This window comes from Hemibagrus wyckioides, linkage group LG09, assembly GCF_019097595.1.
Source record: "Hemibagrus wyckioides isolate EC202008001 linkage group LG09, SWU_Hwy_1.0, whole genome shotgun sequence".
Classification (NCBI taxonomy): Eukaryota; Metazoa; Chordata; class Actinopteri; order Siluriformes; family Bagridae; genus Hemibagrus; species Hemibagrus wyckioides.
The window spans coordinates 12,770,907-12,791,463 of NC_080718.1; the positions used below are offsets into that span (position 1 = coordinate 12,770,907).

Here is a 20,557-nt window from a genome sequence, read left to right on the forward strand (position 1 = left end):
TGTCTGATCCTGAAATGTGTCTGATACTGACTAAGGTCTGATCCTGACTGAGGTCTGACCCTGAGAGGAGTCTGATACTGACAGATGTCTGATCCTGACAGGAGTCTGATACTGACAGATGTTTGATCCTGAGATGAGTCTGATACTGACAGATGTCTGATCCTGACAGGAGTCTGATACTGACTAAGGTCTGATCCTGACTGAGGTCTGACCCTGAGAGGAGTCTGATACTGACAGATGTCTGATCCTGACAGGAGTCTGATACTGACAGATGTCTGATCCTGACAGATGTTTGATCCTGAGAGGAGTCTGATACTGACAGATGTCTGATACTGACAGATGTTTGATCCTGAGAGGAGTCTGATACTGACAGATGTCTGATCCTGACAGGAGTCTGATACTGACAGATGTCTGATCCTGACTGAGGTCTGATCCTGACAGATGTCTAATCCTGACTGAGGTCTGATCCTCAGAGGTGTCTGATCCTGACTGAGGTCTGATCCTCAGAGGTGTCTGATCCTGACTGAGGTCTGATCCTCAGAGGTGTCTGATCCTGACTGAGGTCTGATCCTCAGAGGTGTCTGATCCTGACTGAGGTCTGATCCTCAGAGGTGTCTGATCCTGACTGAGGTCTGATCCTCAGAGGTGTCTGATCCTGACTGAGGTCTGATCCTCAGAGGTGTCTGATCCTGACTGAGGTCTGATCCTCAGAGGTGTCTGATCCTGACTGAGGTCTGATCCTGACAGATGTCTAATCCTGACTGAGGTCTGATCCTCAGAGGTGTCTGATCCTGACTGAGGTCTGATCCTCAGAGGTGTCTGATCCTGACTGAGGTCTGATCCTCAGAGGTGTCTGATCCTGACTGAGGTCTGATCCTGACAGATGTCTAATCCTGACTGAGGTCTGATCCTCAGAGGTGTCTGATCCTGACTGAGGTCTGATCCTCAGAGGTGTCTGATCCTCAGAGGTGTCTGATCCTGACTGAGGTCTGATCCTCAGAGGTGTCTGATCCTGACTGAGGTCTGATCCTCAGAGGTGTCTGATCCTGACTGAGGTCTGATCCTCAGAGGTGTCTGATCCTGACTGAGGTCTGATCCTCAGAGGTGTCTGATCCTGACTGAGGTCTGATCCTCAGAGGTGTCTGATCCTGACTGAGGTCTGATCCTCAGAGGTGTCTGATCCTGACTGAGGTCTGATACTGACTACATTCTGACATGCTCTGTCCCTCATGCACTACCTGCTACACGCACTGCCTCATCGCCTCATCTCAGCTCTGCCTGTTCCAGCAGATCACAGCCTGACATTGTGATGACGGCTGTATTTATTTCAGACTTCTGCTTTTCCACATCATCGGACTTGCAAACATCTGAGTGATGATTAGCTCGCTATATCAGATAGCTAGCTCCAACCTTACTGCTGCCTTACTCGTTTAATCTGATGAGGAGAATAGTGAAAGGAGGACGACATGCACTCATACAAAAGGTTTTGCTTGACCAAGCGCTTTGTGTGTGGATGAGAAGATTACACATCCAACACTTCAGTGGAATCCGACGAAGAAAGCTAACCTGCTAGTGGCGTTAAATTGTGTATTAAGACGTCAACATTACCGAACTGGCCACTGTTAGCTCTGTCTTTAAAAACATGTGGCAGTTTACCTGATCTAAAGGAAGGTCAACCATGTCGCTGAGGGGCTTCAGCAAAGTGGAGCCCGTACAAGACGTCGTTTCAGTAGCCATGACTGTTGATGGATCCTTTACTTTGTCCGTTTCGGTAAGAAAAGAAATCCCCTGAATCCCCCTATCCAGTCTCCTCTCCTCTTCTCTTCTCTTCTCTTCTCTCCTCCCTTTCTCCTCTTCTCTTCTGCGCGCTGCTGGACTGATATCTCTCCGCTCGAGAACTTGTCTGAGGCGCAACAGCTCTAAACCTCCATGACAGACCGAATCCCAAATAGCGCCTATCTGGACATATAGCACACTACATGTAGTGTAGAATAAGAACTATTTTCTATCGTGAGTAGTGCACTTATAAAAGGAGTACCAACCTATTTGTATTCGAGCCCGTATAGGCGGGGTTAGGAGTTTGTTCCTCCCTTTTCAGCTAACCCCGCCCATCAGCTGGCTGCTTTGCCTCGCTTATAGAGCAGTAATGACAGTAATTTACTTATAATCATTAGTTTATTGTTTAACTCTTACACTGAGACTTTTATTAGCTTTAATAGCATGTGTGTCCAAAAACTTCTATATGATGTACTAATAATACATTCTGTGGTCAGTAAGGATATTATAGGTAAGCTTATGTTGGTGTTATATAGGTACATATAGTTTTATTGCATCCAGAGTGACCTTTATTCTATTAATGCAACCAAGCAGATGAGGGTTAAGGACCTTTCAAATGGGCCCTGCCATGCAGAGCTGGGATTGAACTCCAACAACCTTCCAATCAACCTTTTCTGGCCATATCCTGTGGCCTTTTTTTCCCAGCTACGCCGCCCATATTGGTCATTTTGTACATACACAGGTATTAACTGTTAAGCTACAATTGCTATGCAAAATTTGTTAACCCAGCACTTTCAATAAAAAGTAATTACACACAACCTGATATTATTTGGGTGGGGAACCAATAGCACAGTGCAGCAGTGACAGTGATGGGGACAAGTCAAAGCGACATGTCTGGACTCTTGTATGAAATTCTCACATGCATGTTTTTCACAACACTGCAACAGTAAAAACTGTACAGAAACATAAATGATCTACATGAATGACAATTACTACAGTGCCAAGATAAAATGCATAAGCACAGTTCATATTTTTGGACTGTTGGGTTGGTATCAATCTTTAGATTAAAAAAAGTAAGAAGCAATATATTTTGCTTTATCATTTCCCATCCAAAACTACTTATTAAGAAACATATCACTAAAGGTCATGTTGCAGCACTGCTGAAAGGATTACAGATAACACTAGAACTATATTTAGCTAGAATGAAATTAGTTGTAGGGCAGCACAGTGGTGGAGCAGGCAGTGATGTTGTCTCACAGCTCCAAGGTCCTTGGTTTGCTCTGGTTTCTACACAGTTTTCCCAGTTTCTTGTCACATAACAAAAAATAGGTGTGAATGAGTATCTGTGTGTGTGTGTGTGTGTGTGATGTTACCCTGAGATGGACCAGAATCGACTGTCTCTCTCTCTCTCTCTCTCTCTCTCTCTCTCTCTCTCTCTTTCTTTCTCTCTCTCTCTCTCTCTCTCTCTCTCAGTTTTATAAGTTGTAGAACATACAATACCTACAATCGGGGAAATAATTAGGGAAAAATTCAGTCATATCACTATTAAAACATTTACGTACACAGAGAGAGAAAGGCACATTCCTCATAAATGGACAAGTCCTCATAAAGCACCAAAATTTGCTTTTTTTGTTGTTTATAAGTCTAAGAGATGATATTAAAGGGTTAAACTCAGCAAGAAAAAAACAGAAGACACAAAAATGTATTTTACAACAACAAGCAACATTTTTGAAGACCAAACTGTGAACCACATGTATAAAGCAACCCAAATGTTATTAGTAGGGTTAATAAAAAACAAAGCTACAATAAACATACATAAATGAATGAATGAATGAATAAATAAATGAGCAACTGTTTCTTCCATAAGCCACAAAAGTCTCGTCAATATTTAAAAATAGATAAGGATATTATGAAGGATTTTATAATGAACTTCCGTAACCTTGTTGGATGCGAAAGGTGTCAGGTTTCTCAGAGCATGTTGAGTGAGAGTGACACGAGCATTACTGCAGCTATTGCAGTCAGACAGCGCCACCGTGTGGTTATGTCAGAAAGTGAAAATCAGCATGGGAAATTCCTGTCATTTACATCTCTATCTTCTGTGTTTGGCAACAAGAATGAAAACAAAAAATCTTGTTTAATCCTTTTCCCAGGAAGGGAACTGCAATCATTGTGGATTGGCTCTTTTTATACTCCATTGTGCCAACATGGGTTTCAGGCAAGGTTGGAAAATGAGCACTATTTATAATATTCCTGCTAAATTTGCTGGCCCATCACAGGCAAAGGAGTATTTTTTAATTTAATTTTTTTTTAAAATTTTTTTGTTAAAAAGAAGGTTGGATCAGCATTGAGCCTCTGTTGGAAAACGAGATCTTCTCATAACAACCCTACCAATGTTAGGCCCAAAAAATGACTGAAGTTGACCCATTGTTTTCCTGCTTATGATATTTTCCTACACCGATCAGGCATAACATTATGAGCTGTGACAGGTGAAGTGAATAACACTGATTATCTCCTCATCATGGCACCTGTTAGTGGGTGGGATATATTAGGAAGCAAGTGAACATTTTGTCCTCAAAGTTGATGTGTTAGAAGCAGGAAAAATGGGCAAGTGTAAGGATTTGAGCGAGTTTGACAAAGGGCCAAATTGTGATGGCTAGACCACTGGATCAGAGTATCTCCAAAACTCCAGCTCTTGCAGAGTGTTCCCGGTCTGCAATGGTCAGTATCTATCAAAAGTATCCTTAAATTCCTGTAAATATTCTTTAAGTCCTATAAGTTGCTTACCTCGCAACTTACAGGACTTAAAGGATCTGTTGCTAACATCTTGGTGCCAAATACCACAGCACACCTTCAGGAATCTAGTAAAGTCTATGCCATGATGGGTCAGGGCTGTTTTGGGAGCAAAAGGGGGACATGGTCACAAGGAGCCTGTAGTCTATCCTATCCTATATAGAGACAACACTTGCCTTTCATTATTAACATAGGTTTATGCATCGCATCCTACATTCTTGACCTATGACATATGGGTTCTACTAGAAATTAATTTAAGAAACAGCTGATAGGCGAAGAGATATTACATTTCAAGATGGAAACTGTTTTGCATTTAATATATGGCCGCTAGGGGGCACTCTATCCACATTATACTTTGCTTCATTCATTCTTTATTCCTCAGTACACGGTTTATCCGGTTTATCATGGTGAATACACCCTGGATATCGTACACAAGTCAGGGCACAACACACACATACACACACACACACACACACACACACACACAGGGTCAGTTTCAGAATTAGCAAGAACATGAGAACAGAAGAAAATGCGAAATTTTGCACAGACTCAGGATCGAGCCTGAGGCCACTGCACACATGCTTGTAACATCTCTTAATTTATGTCATATAGACATTTTGTGTCTAATTCTAACTACTCTAGTTACTCTTATTGTAAATCTGATCATTTGGGTGTGATCCTTCCATCCATCCATTTTCTGTAGCGCTTACCCTACACAGGGTTGTTCGGAAGCTGGAGTCTATCCCAGAAGACTCTGGGTTCAAGGTGGGGGAGCTTCATAGTGTGTTACTGCGTTTGAAATCTGAACCAGATTTTTATTGCTCTGCAGAGGAGTATCTTCTTTCGAGTATCTTAAGATCTTTTCTGAGCTAGATTTGCTTTTCTGATGAAAATAACGTGTGTGTTTGCGGAATAGTTCTAACTATAAGTTGTAGCCTGATAAATCTTCATCAAATTTCCAAAAAAGAGTCACATGAACTTCACATATTATGTTTCCCCACACTTCACATGTAGTGCATGTTTTTGTCTGAGTGTGATTTTCTTTCTCCGTGATTCAATTATTTTAATATGTTCATTTTTTTTAATGTTGTATAAATGGCACATGCCTGTATTTTACCACATGTGATTTCTCACATGAAAGAATCCTTCATTGTTCAGCGCAGCACGTTGTTCAGATGACGTGTTTACTTGAGCTAACGTGCAATTTCAAGGCACAAGGTGTTGAAATACGTGTTCACATTTTTCCCCACATGCAATCACATATTTTTCACATAATCACATGCGAAAAACTGTGTGTGCCTATTCCATAAGGAAGGGTATTTACTGAGCGCTGTGTGGTTTGTCGTAATGAAAGTGAAACAGAGAAAGATTTGCTATTGTTTAGTTAGTTAGTAGAGAGACAGAGAGAGAGAGAGAGAAAGAGAGAGAGAGACTGATATGCTAAGACAGAAAGACAGACATAGAGAAGGATACAGACAGAGCATGAGGATACCTACATATTCAGATAGACTAACACATACAGGGAGTTTTCTCTCTTCAGAGCACTCAAGTGCAGAACCAATTATACGTTCGTCAGGAAGAGATGACAGGTTGACGGTGGTGTCTCCATGGCAACTTTGCCCCAGCCATGGAAGAATTTCTCCTTTGTGCTTTCTTAAACAGAGCACACAGTCAGAGAGGAGCCGAGGAGGCCATGATCAAGCAAAAAGAAAAAAATCCCGTTGAAAGTTCCAGAGTCCAGCTCAATGACCCTTACAGCTCATAAAGTCTCCACAGAAAATCATTACGTGTGTGTGTGTGTGTGTTTCCCTCTTTAGACTGTTCTTTTTATAAACATGGCACCAGAACTCCTGAAGTGTCTAAAGTGAAGTGAGACCTAATACACAAGATCAAAATAGTCAAACACTGATTATTTGCTTTTAGTCCACATCCCTTGGGATAAAAATAGTCTCCTTCCCTTTGTAGGGCTTGTAAATTGGCCATGCCTGCCTTCACAATTTCACCAATGGGAAGGAAAAAGTGCTTGACGATCCACTGCCCGCTTAATGTCCGAGATCATCACCTGCTGTAAATTTAATCACAGGCTTGAGTTTTTCTTTATGATAAACAATGGTGTACTGCAGCTAACCGGCTTATATCCAGGAATAATCAGAGTGACTCAATAATCAGTGGCCCATTTTGTGTCCATTCCATTCACAAATGTAAAGGAGATAGATATTGTGTCTTATGCAACAACACACATACATTGTTTCACACTTACTTTACCTCCAGTTACTTTATATTCAACATTCGGATCACTGCAATTACTATGACATCATCAGAAGGCGTTCCTGTTACTGGTTGCCATATCTTTGGGTACCACGTATGTTTTCTTGCCACTTCTCTTGAAGCAGATTTGGCGTTTGTATATAAAACTCCACCAGTGTATATCTGCGTCCTATCATACGAGATGAAGCAGAAGCAGTTTGTGTTCTTTGGCATTGTGGCCATCTATCTGTGGCGAAAGTGCAAGCGCCAGACTGTCTGAGTCCATGTAACAGTTTGGACCCCCAGGCAGCATAGCTATTTGTCACGTCAGACATGGCCGACATGGTTAATAATTAAAAGCTAATGTTCCAGGCTATTAAATGGATTAGTGGATTAAGTTAGAATGCTTAGATACATTATTTCACGCACGTTTTATTTTTGTTTGTATGCAGTCAGAAACATATCTGGCAGTAGACGCATCATGTACGCTCCATTGGTAGTCGTTGCACCAAGTCTCTCCATATTTTTCATAAAGTTCAACTTTCATCAGTTTAGTCACGTCACCGGACACACCCACATCTAGTCAGCGAGGCAGCTGACATTGCCAGCTCTCTTTAAAAGGAATGATCTCTGGTCACTTTCACATTCTGCTCAGTTTTTTCCCCCACACACTTACTTAACTTAATCCTCTTCACTCCTGATGGAGCATCGATAAATCTTTTCCAGCCATTTCTGTCCTGGGCAAGTGTTGCCCTGGATTTGATGGATTTTTGAAGATGTAGTCATTGTTTCTGTAGCAAGAGCCCAGTGTGCAACCCTCCTCTTTTCACATCCTGGGTTTAGGGCCAGGAAGTGGCGGAGTTTCCAATACACTAATGTGAATTATATTATCATTCAACTTTTTACTGTAGCACTTATCCTACACATGGTAATGGGAAGCCTAGAGTTTGTCCCAGGGAACTCTTGGTACAAATCAGGGGACACCCTGGACATTGCACAATCATACATACTCAATCTCACACATACACTATAAACAATTTTAGAGATGCCTACATGATGTCTTTGGACTGGTGGAGAAAACTACCTGGAAAAAAACTCCAAAATACTGGAAGTGCAAGGCCACCAAGCCATCCAATTAATTAATTAATTAATTAAACATATTCAAATCAATTCAGTTTTATTTATATAGTGCTTTTTGTAACAAAGAAGCAGTACAGAAATCTGGATATAGTTAGATTTAGATCGTTAATGATCAAGCCTGAGGTGATGGTGGCAATTAAAAACTCCAAGGCAACATGAAGGAGAGAAAAATTAACAGAAACCAGTCTCAAAGGAATCCATGTTCTTCTGGGGACACCAGAAAGAGAGATTATATGTGCCAGAACTGAGTCAAGCAGCACTGAATGTCTTAAAATGATGAAGTATGAGCATCATAGTCATTTTTGATTTCATTTGAGTTTTTAGTAAAAGTATATATATTATCCATATAGCATCCATCCATCTGTAGTATCCTAGTGTACAGTTCTCAAGCCATTCAAGTAAGACCATCCACAGCTATCTTTTGGGTATCCATGTGGTACCATCCACAGCAATATCACCACAAACATTACTCTATCCATTAGGCACCATCCTCAGTAGCAGTGAGTAATCCTCACATGAAAGAAGCTCCAAGCAGAAATAGAGCATCAGGATGGAATCAGGCTTGAAATGTTCTTTTCCATGAGTCATTCAATATAGCAGATGAAAATATCCCATCATTCCCTCAACATTCCATAAGTCACACAATCAACATGAAGTTTCTGACGATTGTGGGAAGAAGAAAACTAAGCCCTGTCTTTATTTCTAATTTTGTTAGATTGACTGATGAGGTCACTTTGAAATCGCAGCAATGATTCCCAAAATGATGGATGTTATTTACCAACATTTACCGATTCAATGCATAAAAATGATTATTATTTGGCAGAAAAAGTCAGATGAAAGGCTCATCCATCATTTTCAATCAAATTCAGTTGAATTATTTCTATAGAACTGATAACAATGGCCATTGTCATAAAGCACCTTTACAGAAATCTATTAATTCAGGATATACATGTTTTAATTTGTAAAAATCAGCAAACCAGAAGTGACACTGGTGAGGAAAAACTCCACTCCATGAGACAATAGAGGAACAAACCAGACTCAAAAGGGAACCCATCCTCATCTGGGTGACACCAGTGTGTGATTAATAATAATTTCCCTTCCATAACTGTGTACTATATGGTTGCAAAAAATTGCAATTGTGTAACCAGGAGATTCATTCTGGTTTTAGTATTGAAGTCTGGTCACTGATGGAGACTTGAGTGCAAAACTGTATGTGGTAATTGCAGTCCAAAAGCTATCCTAGCAACTGCAGTTCTAGGCTATTGTATCAATTTCTGTTCAGATCCATCATCGTGATTTCTATTTTCTTCCCATATCTCAGTGACACACCCTGCTACTGGTGTCTCAACCAGAAGCATGTGTGAGCAAAGACCTCAAGAAATCTCAAGAACTGCTGTGCATCTTTAATGACACCACACCGAGTTTAAGGCTTTAGAAAATAAGAAGCATCTGACACACATTCACACATTACTGTATGCTTCTCTGCCAGATCCTTCTATTTCTCCTGTTCAATACCTCTCCATGTGACTGTCCAAAATGTCAAGAGGACCACAGCACTGGAGATAAAAATAGAAATGAGGGTAAAATAACTGCATCACAGTCTACCAGAAAGGATTAAATGATCCTGTGTTATTACTGTCTTCTGTAACCGTGCTGAACACAGTCACGACTCACAAAAACACACAAATATGACTCCTGTAACCATTTCTTAGAAAATTGTATGCTTTCTTTTGCTCTTGAAATTGTTTAGACTATAGGCGCTTGGTTGAGCTTTTCCCAGAATTGTTTTTCCCCCCAGAGGGCAGATATTTAATGCATTTTACCTCATCGTGAGATCGATAAACCAATACTACCATCATACTATACTATGCAGAAGGCTTAGGCTTCGGATTATGTATATATAAGCAACTTATATTTATTTCTTTAAACCTCTATATTATGTTGGAAAAATGCACTGACAATCAAATGTAACAAGGCATTTTGTGAGGTATCATCGAAGATCTTCTTAACAAAGCCTAAATAATATACCACAAAACATAACATATCCAATTACACAGCTTCTCTCCATCACCCAGGACAATCCCTGGTGCGGAGTTAGCTCTTGCAGTGTTCAGTTGTGTAGCAGTGCATGTATTCGTTCAGCAATAAGGTAAGACGTAAGCACTGCATGAGGATGTGAAATGAATCACTGAGAGTTGAAAAGGTGAGTGTATTTTGATCTAGCAACAAACAACTCTCATTATCGCATCACAGTGAGCTAGCGCTATCAATGAATTAGAATTCAATTTAAAAATATCTGATGGAGAGATTTCATTTCCCAGCATGTTTGAGGGTTGCCTCGGTTACGTGAAATGAAAGCTCCGTTCCTTGGAGCAGATACTCCCATGGGAGACTGAATCACTTTCCCTGTGGGATATTTACATTTAGTGAACCTGATGAACCTACAGAGAGAGAGAGAGTGAGAGAGAGAGAGAGAGAGAGAGAGAATTACTTAGATATGAAAAAATGGAGCAGTAGAGAGGGTAATACTGTTCTGGGTTATGAATATATATATATATATATATATATATATATATATATATATATATATAGGTGATGAGTATATATCTCATCACCCATAGTATATCTATATAGGATATATATATATATATACTCTATCTATCTATCTATCTATCTATCTATCTATCTATCTATCTATCTATCTATCTATCTATCTATCTATCTATTAGTACATTAGTGCAGCAATTGCTTGAAGCATTAATGACAAATCAACAAAATTAAATTCTAATTTTTTTACTGTCAGTATTTTCTGTACTTATATGTATATGTACTGAATATATACACATATATTTTTTTATTTTTTTTTTATATATTTTTTTAAAGAGAATCTTTCAGGATTTTAAAAAACACAATTTGTCATTTCCAATTACTTTTCAGTAACAAGACAAAATACAAGAAGAGATTTAACAAGGTGAATAGTGACGACGTGTTCCTGAATTTTCCTACTCAGGGGAAGAAGCATATGGAGCGCACTCTCAGGAGGTCATGATCTAGTGGCTGCTTACTGTAACATGCTACAGACAGAGAGATTTCTGATACCATAAAACCACCAAAGCTCACACTGTGATTGAGGGCCATTGATTTGAGCTTTTAGCTTGTGTATGCATTACTTAGCAGAGTCCACTTAATGCTAATATACTCGATGAACCTGTGGGCTTTGCTGTAGTAGAAATTCTGCCACTTCTGCAGTTAGATCAGTCAATACAGGGCTTCCTGATTATTTCTAAAGCTGTGAAGCTCATTTAATAAAGCCTTTGGCTTATGCAAATCATTGACACATCCAATATTAGCTGTAGGTAGAGATACAGTGATAAAACATTATGAAAAATGTATTTCTGGAATATAACAGGATCTGATAAGTTGTTTTTTTTCCTATCAAGATGACCCAAGTGTAATAAAACGATGCAGAGGATTGATATAAACAATGATGTGCAATGTTGATAAGACCAGTGGGATATTTTTAAAAATCCAATTTTAAGTTTATTGCTTTACACTGAAAAGAAAAAAAAAGCAATGCAGAAGCACAATAATCTTTCTTTTTATTTTTCCTGACATACATACATGCCATATTTTAAGTTTTAAAAATCTTCATATTGAGACACCCACCAAACTTTTAATAAGGATTCTATACACGAGAGGAGATGAGAGAAATGAGATGAGATGTACTTTTATTAATCCCCTGTAGGTGCAATTCAAAAATAGTGAGGAATAAAAGATAAAGATAAAAATAGGAGTATAAGATAAATAGAAATAATACAAATAATAGCATGAGTGTGCATGCGCATATGCTAGAGTTCTATCTAGAATGATTCGCTATATCCATAGCATTATCCACTGATACATAATAATATCAATTACTATTTTCCTTTTCATTGTTTTTCTCCCCCCCCATCATACAAACAAAAGTGTTCATTAAGGCCATGATTCTCTCAGTGTGGCTCGTGAAGCATAACCATAAGATCTGGAATTGTCTAAACATGATAGTGCAGTTATGCAAAGTTGCTGAATTGGCTGGACACTTTCACTGAGGTAACGGGTTTCATCTATAATTTAAACAATAAAAAAGGAATATTCCTGGGCCAATAGACACTTCGAGATGAAAATCAGAACAATAGTTACCACAAACAACATTCAGGCACTGGTTTACTTTTTGATTTAAGGAAAAAAAAAATACTGCTGATGTAGTGATCACTTGAGTAAAAAAAATAACAGAAGGAGTAATTTGTCCGGTGAATCCCACAGCTCCTGAATCACTGTGAATGTTCCTTTATATTTATTGAACCTGATGAACCTACGCATTGAGAAAGAGTGAGAGAGAGAGAGAGAGAGAGAGAGAGAGAGAGAGAGTATAATCAGTATAAATCACTTTGATATGAAAAAACTGGAGCAGCCGAAAAGAAAATACTGTTTTCTGGTATTTGTCAAGAAACAAATAAATAAGAGCCAGCAAAATCTATCTATCTAGTTATGCTCTATATCCGAAATATCACACGGCCAAACTACTTCAAACATTTCTATCCTATACAAAGTAAAATATTAGTACAGCAAAAAAATGGAGTAAATAATTTGTTTGGGGAATCACTACTTTAGTAATTAGTTAACAAATTTGTCTAAAATTAACACAACTAATCTGAAACATTAGTACAATTAGAACAATGACCACCAGCTTGAATTTCAATAATATATAAAGAAAGCTAACATTAACTGGCTAGCTGTTAAGGTTCATTAGTTAGCTAGCTAGCTCCTGTTCATTCATGCATGTTAGCAATCAAGTCTATGACACATTGTCCTGGGTGTTATCTAAAGCCTGAGCAGCACTTGCATATATTTAACACAACTGGCAACCACTGCTAAACACTACAGTGACATTTTAAGAGGTTTCATACTATAAAACACCAAAATATCCAGCCAGCTAGTAAAAGGCTAGCTCAAGAAGCTAATGGTTTACATGTTGCTGCAGGGTGGATGTTGTGAACTGACCATATTTCAGGGTTTTTTTTTTCTGTTGCCTTTCAAGCCTTAAAACTCAAGACATTGCCGCTAATCATTTATTGCAGGAAATGTAGAGTTTTGACAGGAAACTGCCTTATTTTGACTGGTTTGAAAACGACTGCCTATTAATAGCTTAGTTTTTGGGGTGTGTATAATGGAATGGTGATTATAATTTATGTAATTTTTTATTAATTTTTTGATTCAGACAATTTTTTACAAATTTTTTATTAAAACTTAGACACGGGAACTAACAAATACCACTTATAACTGTAATGTGAGACATTAAACCATGACGAGGGGGTATCAGAACTAAATTATTGATTTCAAGAACATGAAATTTTCCTTCTTTGTACAAATATACTCCACTGTATCTGTGGCTCGCACTGAAAATGGAAACCAATCGATAATTTGATAGATGGTTTAGATCCTGTGAGTGGAACGTATGTGAAGTAAAACTTCTCATGGCTTCAGTAGAAGCATCCTGATCTCTGGTATTGAAAATGCTTCGTCTCTGACAGAAAATCACTGCAGCGAGTGTGGAATTCTTTTCGGGCCATAACTGGGTCATGTTTTCCTGCTGTCGAGATCAACTACACGACGACAGCCTGCAGCATCAACAGCCATCCCTCTCACCCCTACGATGCACTGTTCACACTCCTCCCATCTGGAAGATGACTACAAGCATCCGGGCCAAGTTTATGAGATTCCCGTAACATTTATTTCCCATTAGACAGCCCATTAGTCTGTTAAACAGATCTGCCTGATAGCCATTTCATTTCATTTCACTCATTTCTGCTCACCCTACATACTCCTCCTAATCCTCATGCACAAGTCAATTTATGTTCATGCTGCTGCTCAAGATTATTAGAGTTTTATCATACTACTACAGTACAGTAAAGCAGTTTAAGTGTTTCCTATATTGTTTATTGTATAATTTATTGTCTGTATTGATTGTATTTATTGATTTTGCTATCATTTTGTCTATTATTGTGTTTGCGTATCTTGTTAACCTGAATGAATAAATGTGATAGTACACATGAACCAGAAAAGTCACATGAGCTTCAAAATGATCACATGACTCTTTTTTTTTTAGACTTTATATGTTTTTTTCTTTTCCCACTACTTTTTCACATGAAATGCAAATATTTTTATTTCCAAATCAAATGTTTTTTTTTACATAATTTATTTTCACACATATATATATATTTTTTTCAAATTTTTATATTTGCTGCACATTTTAATTTTAGCGTGATATTTTAACATGGATCGTTGCTTTCCAGTTGTTTTACATTTAATGCATTCTGGTTGGTTTTATTTTCTCATGAATTTCTCATGAAATCATCATTTGTATTTACTATTAAGTTCACATGATGTTTCAGTGATGGCGTAGTGCACTTTGTTGTGTTTTTCAGATTTTAAACATGTAATGCTAACCCTAACCCTAATCACATTGAAATAAAATATATATAATTATTTTACAGGGATTTGTTTTTTTACTCGAAAGCTTACTTTCCCCTTAAGGATTATTTGGCTCGTGATAAATGATCTTGGCTTCTTAAAAATGTTCTACTTTGTGATAGGACAACATTCTTTTGTAGGCTTCTAGAATCTTGTTAGTTATTTATTTATTTATTTATTTATTTATTTATTTATTTATTTATTTATTTATTTTTCCATTCATGAAGCACAGATCCCATCCAGTGATTAAGTTATAAAACTTCATGAACTGTTCATTTTAGTGAATGCCAGTATGAAAAAATAATTAATCACTGAAGCACAAAGTAATAGAAAGAAAGTACTAGTACTATGCTGTAAAAATTGCATGACGTCTTGTCTCCTCAAAGTACTGCCATCTATAGACATAGTCATAATGTGGTAAAAAAAAAAAAAAAAGCTGGTTTAAAAATGGGTTTCCTTTTTGTGGCTTCTGAGTAACTGTTATGGCTGCTCCTGTAACTATAGTTTTTTTTTTTTTCTTTTGGGAGTTTTTACTTAGCTCCACATTGTGGAAGGAAGTTTGTCTGCGAAGGGGAAACTGGCTTATGAGAGATAATTTGTGTTGTCCCGTTTTACACTTACTCACTCAAGATGCTGGATGAAAGCTACTGGAAGATAGAAGCCCACTTTCCATTCTCAATGTGAAATTACAGCAGATAAACAATGAAGTAAAAAACAATCAGAAACTATTTAGGGAAAAAATAAATAAATTGCAATAACTTGACTGCACAGGTGTGCACACCCTTTTTTGATTGGGGGTGTGGTTTTGTTCAGGATGAACCAATCACATTCAATTTCATGTTCAAAAGTAATTATCATACAGCTGATATCAGTGAAATCATTCTGAATAACTACAAATAAGCTGTTTCTTGCTTTCTTATAACTGCTGCAGCCATGGTAAAGCATGCATGATATCTCACTTGTTGAAAAATTATCGATCAGACGAGGAGTATAAAAAAGAATTTCTGAAACTTTAGCTGTGCCATAGAAAACCATAAAGTCCATCATCAACAAATAGAGAAAATGGAGCGGCACAGTGACATCATCAAGAACAGGACGGCCCTCCAAAATCCTCCACAGAGGATTGTAGGAACCAAGCTTCCCAATCTGGATACGGTCTATGCTAGCCGTCTACACAAGAGAGCTAGCAACATCATCAAGGACCCAACCCACCCAGGACACAGACTGTTTGTGCCCCTCCCATCAGGCAAAAGATACAGGACAATCAAGACACACACAAACAGACTAAGGAACAACTTCTTCCCCAGAGCTGTAACCTGCACCACCCCACACACAACCAAAATTATAACGGCTAATATTCAAGCTGTTACCCCCCTCTTCACCTTCCTCTTCACCAAGTTGCTACTAACGCACTGATCACTTTACACCCAGACCTGTACTGCTGTTATTATAATCTGTGCAATATCTCCCCACTTTCATTAATACCTGTTTGCATTGCCACTGTTTTTGCATTACAATTCCCACTGCATACATCACCTTGTATATACTGTGATGTTTTATATTCTAGTTATGTATCTTCTGTATTTTCTCTGTATATTTTTATATTGTATATTGGCACTCCGTCCAGGGTGTATCCTGCCATGATGCCCGATGATGCCTGAGACACAGGCTCCCCGTGAACTGAGAATAGATCAGGTAAGCGGTATAGACAATGAAATTAATATTGTACATTTTTTATAATGTAGATTTTACACTTTCTTTTGCTGCTGGTCTCTGAGAGCTACCAAACAAATTTCACTGTATGACTACAATGACAATAAAGAAAACAATAATTTATCTCTTATCTTTAAATTTAGAAAAGGAGAAGATCAGGGAGGCTGTCAAGAAACCTACAGCAACATTAAAGTTGTAAATGTTTTTCACTTTATTTTTATACTTTGTAATTCCTTCATTTTTTTTTTTACACCAAAAAAACCTAATAATAATAATTTTAGCATGTAGGCTTTCATGTGATTTAACATCTGTTCTATAAACATTTTATGTCCATAAAATCACTACTATTCTACAAGACAAAACATACAGTGGCATCCAAGATTAGGAAATAAACAGCTTTTAGGATTTATATGTATATAATAATCTAAATGTTCGATATCTTGAATACAATATTCAACATCCTGCATCTATTAAAAGCTCAGATTTTCCTCAATGTCTAATCTCTTCTAAAATAAAACAGAATACTTAAAACTCATGTAAATGTATCTAAGAATCGACTTTTCACTCATAAGTAATATAATTTAAAAAGTCTAATTTAACAAGAATGTCTAATGTAATACAACATTAATTCTCTCAGACGTTTGGACCTGTATATTCTTACAATTGTTGCTTCAGTTTGTTGTAGGTGAACTTCATACTTTCTCACTTTAAGACTTCAAATCTAAACTGTCTGAATATTTGTGGAAGGGAAACTACAAACAAGAAACCCCAAATTTGGCTCCACTATTCAGAGGTTCCTATCTTGCTGAGCTTTTCACTGACAGCAAAATGCAAGCAGCTGCTGCACAATGTATGCTATTCTATACTGTGTGTGGTTTAATTTCATTTGTTTTGGCTCTTGTGTAGGGTAGCCTGCTGATGCGGTTTGAAGATTTTTGGCAGTGATAGACCAATTGGCATATTTGGTAGTAGGTCTACAGATGGTGCTCTGGATGGCAGATGTTTCACTCAGGGATCTGAAACGGGTTTTTTTTTTTTTTCAAATACATCTTTTTGATTTCTCATATGCTGCTGGGCGAGGAGAATCTGTTTTGGACACGATATTGAATTGAGACAGATCTTGGTTTAACGCCACTGTGGCAGGATTGCTGATGACTCTGTCGCTGATCAGCGGTGTGGAGATTATTTGTCAGCAGATTTTTACCCAACAAGAAAAGCAAAACCGGCCCACCAAGGGCATACTAAATCTCTGCTTATATCCTGGCTCACCCAAATCTGATGAATAGACCGATTTCATTATACAATAGAATTATGATCCAAACTGGAGAGTCTATAACAGAATGATTTAACATTTAAGCTAGTTGGAGATGATTTACATGAATAGCAGTTGCCTATTTGCTCGCTTGAAATGGCCCTCTGTCATGGTAATGATGATGCGTCTGGCTATAATTGGGAAGGCCTGCTTTTGTAAAGAGGGCTGTAATCAAGATCATGGTTCTCGTTTCATTATCATTTTAATTAGTCTTTTGTTCTGGAGGCAGAAGGCCGTAATGCTCGGCTCACTTCCCAAACAGGCCTCGTACGCTAAAATTGGAGAACTTTTAAGCTCCTGCTGCTATAACACATATTCTAGTTGCTTATCTTGCTCCACACCACCATGAGCTACACTGATAATGGGCAAAAAGAAAGAACACAGAAAAATGATTTGGGATATTTCCTAGATATTTTTGTCTCGCTGATCAAAGCACTGCATCAGCAGGATATTGTCTTACATTAGGCATGTTTACAAGTGCAGATTTCCGTCAATGCAAATGAATTCAATCTGATTGCAGAAGTACGGTTTTAAATATGTTCACAAAAAGCTTCTCTACAGAGCATCTGATGTCACACTGACACCACTGCACTGCAAATGTGTGCAAGGTAATAGCTAATTTGGCTAATTTGTTCCGATTTACCAGATTATTTGAGATATACACCACCACTTTCAATCTGATTGAGCTCAATAGGATCAGTTGAGGCATTTATATGAGAAGGAGAGCTTATAAAATGAAGGGATGAGCATCCTGGAGTGTGATCATTGCTGTATTAGATAACAAATTATATGGTTGCATGTAAACGTACTGAGTAAAACCACACAGGTTAAACACAGTAAACATATTGTATCTTTTTCTCTTAGCCTATAAAATGCAAAACATCTTCATAGCAGATCAATCCTTATCAGTTGAATATCAAGTCTTGCTACAACATACAATTTTTTGCACTACTTATTTACTCATTCTGCACATTGTATCTATATGTAATTGATATAAACCTTCCTTAATAATTGGAATTCTGATTTTTTAATTTATTTACTATTAACACTGTGACACTTGTCTTTCCCTTTTGGGATATTTATGTTTATTTTTTATTTTGTCAGCTCACAGAGAAAGTCATTTTTAATTCATGAACATGATATCATTTAGGTCATTATTTTGGATCATCACTAACAAAAGAAAAACAGTGTAGAAATAATTGCAGTAACACTGTACACAGTTCATACACCAGGATATATACTGTACTGATAAAAGCATCAACAGCAGAAAGAAAACGTGAAAATCTGATGCTTGAATACCCATAAACCCTGCTGTATGTTTTGAAAGTGGATCTGGTAGCAAGGGAATTGTGTCTCTTTTTATTTTATTGAACTTGAAAAGAGACACATTTCGGTGCATCTGCTAGACCCATCTTCATATTTATACTTTGATATTTTTTGTCCAGAAAAATGACTTGACTTGACATTGCATTTTGATATATTTTAGTCCAGAAACTCTGTAAAATATCAGTTTACACCAACTCCTTTTTGTTTTTTTCTAAAACTTTTTCATTCAGTGTAACACTACTTCCTGTCTTGTTTCCACTCAGACCTCATTACACACACCTGCTAGTAGAAGCATCCCCAGACATCAGGTAGATCTTCCTGGTTCCCCCCAAAACATTTATCATTTCATATATTCAGACATTAAGTTCAGTCTCAGTATGCTCTGTAATACAGAAGTTGAAGGATATGTGTCTTCCCGTGGACACTAAGGATTTTCTTTTCTAGTCTCCACCTTAAAGACGCTCCCACTCCTAAGGTTGTGCCGATGAGTCACGCCCACGTCTAATCTGATTGGCTAGGCTCTGGCGGTCCTAGTTTGTCATTGGCCAGCGCCTTTCCATTGAATTGCTTCCACCTTCACTTTTGTCAATTTTCTGCGCTTTCATTGAATTGACCGGCGGCGGACTGCAAAGTGCAGCGATCGACCCGAACACTCCTGACTGTTTCACAGCGCCCGAGAAGCCAACTTTGGGTGGATATAAATGAAGAAAACGCGCCAGATTTGGTTTCTACCGACAATTTGAAGGACACACAGGCGGGGAAAAGCCGCGACTGCAGTCGCAGGACAGAGAGAAAGAGACCTTCCGATGAGTCCCAGTCTCCACTCGGTATACCTAATACAGAAATGACCACTCTCCGGGACTCTCGTCCCTCCATTTCATAAGCTGTCCTCCTGACTTTGTGCATTAACAAACAATACACATCGCGCGATTTTGGGATTAAGCTCGGGGTTTATTTTTATTTTTAAAACAAAGAGGAATATACAATGCCTGACCAGATCACGGTGGCGGAGTTTGTGGCCGAGACGAATGAAGATTACAAATCACCCACAGCCTCCAACTTCACCACGCGAATGGTGCACTGTAGGAACACAGTGACCGCTCTGGAGGAGGTGAGTCCATCCGGATACACTACTACACACACACACACACACACACACACACACACACACACTGTCCAATACAGCCAGCTTTATTCACTGAGTGTAAAAACTTTAGTATAAATAATTAGGCCTTGTCTATTCCTAGTTGCTGAATCTGTAAGTTGTTGGAAGCTTCATTATTCTAATACCAGAGGACTTTTGGAAACCCCTGTATGTGTCTCCTTGACCCCAAAATCCCCCCCATCCCCCCCCAGTCTATATACAGGGTACACTTCTTCCCAAATCACATTTGGGTCCTAGAGTTATGCCTCTGTAGCACCGCCTCATTAACTTCTCCTCATCTTTAATCCGGATCAGCGTTTTAATCCGGTGTTAGTCTGGGACACACCCTGAATCGGACCACCAGTCCACCACAGGGCAGTATGCACACACCCTTTCCCACCTAGGAGCAATGCAGTGATGGGCATCTTTTTGTGAGGTGGCTGGACGACAAAAGAACTGAACAGTAATGTGCAAAACTCCACATAGATGGTAACCCAAGCTCAGGATCGAACCAGGGACACTAGAGCTCTGAGGCAGCAACACTATCTGCTGTGCTGTCCTGCAGTTAAAATATCTCCACTAGTTCAACTCCAGATGTT

At 38.4% G+C, this 20,557-nt stretch overlaps 2 protein-coding genes across 4 annotated transcripts in view; one reads left to right on the forward strand and one right to left on the reverse strand.

Annotated features, from left to right (window-relative positions):
- mboat2a (membrane bound O-acyltransferase domain containing 2a) overlaps positions 1–1,976 on the reverse strand; it is a 66,218-nt gene extending 64,242 nt beyond the window's left edge. The window contains exon 1 of one of the 2 annotated variants that reach the window (XM_058399235.1): positions 1,657–1,976. In XM_058399235.1, coding sequence (XP_058255218.1) covers positions 1,657–1,737 — 81 coding nt within the window. In that variant the 5' untranslated portion in view covers positions 1,738–1,976. The remainder of the gene's footprint in view (positions 1–1,656) is intronic. The other variant, XM_058399234.1, reaches the window with a different exon arrangement.
- A 17,418-nt stretch (positions 1,977–19,394) lies between these two features.
- Positions 19,395–20,557, forward strand: part of asap2a (ArfGAP with SH3 domain, ankyrin repeat and PH domain 2a) — a 72,300-nt gene continuing 71,137 nt past the window's right edge. For both annotated transcript variants that reach the window (XM_058399709.1, XM_058399710.1), the window contains exon 1: positions 19,395–19,925. In XM_058399709.1, coding sequence (XP_058255692.1) covers positions 19,800–19,925 — 126 coding nt within the window. In that variant the 5' untranslated portion in view covers positions 19,395–19,799. The remainder of the gene's footprint in view (positions 19,926–20,557) is intronic.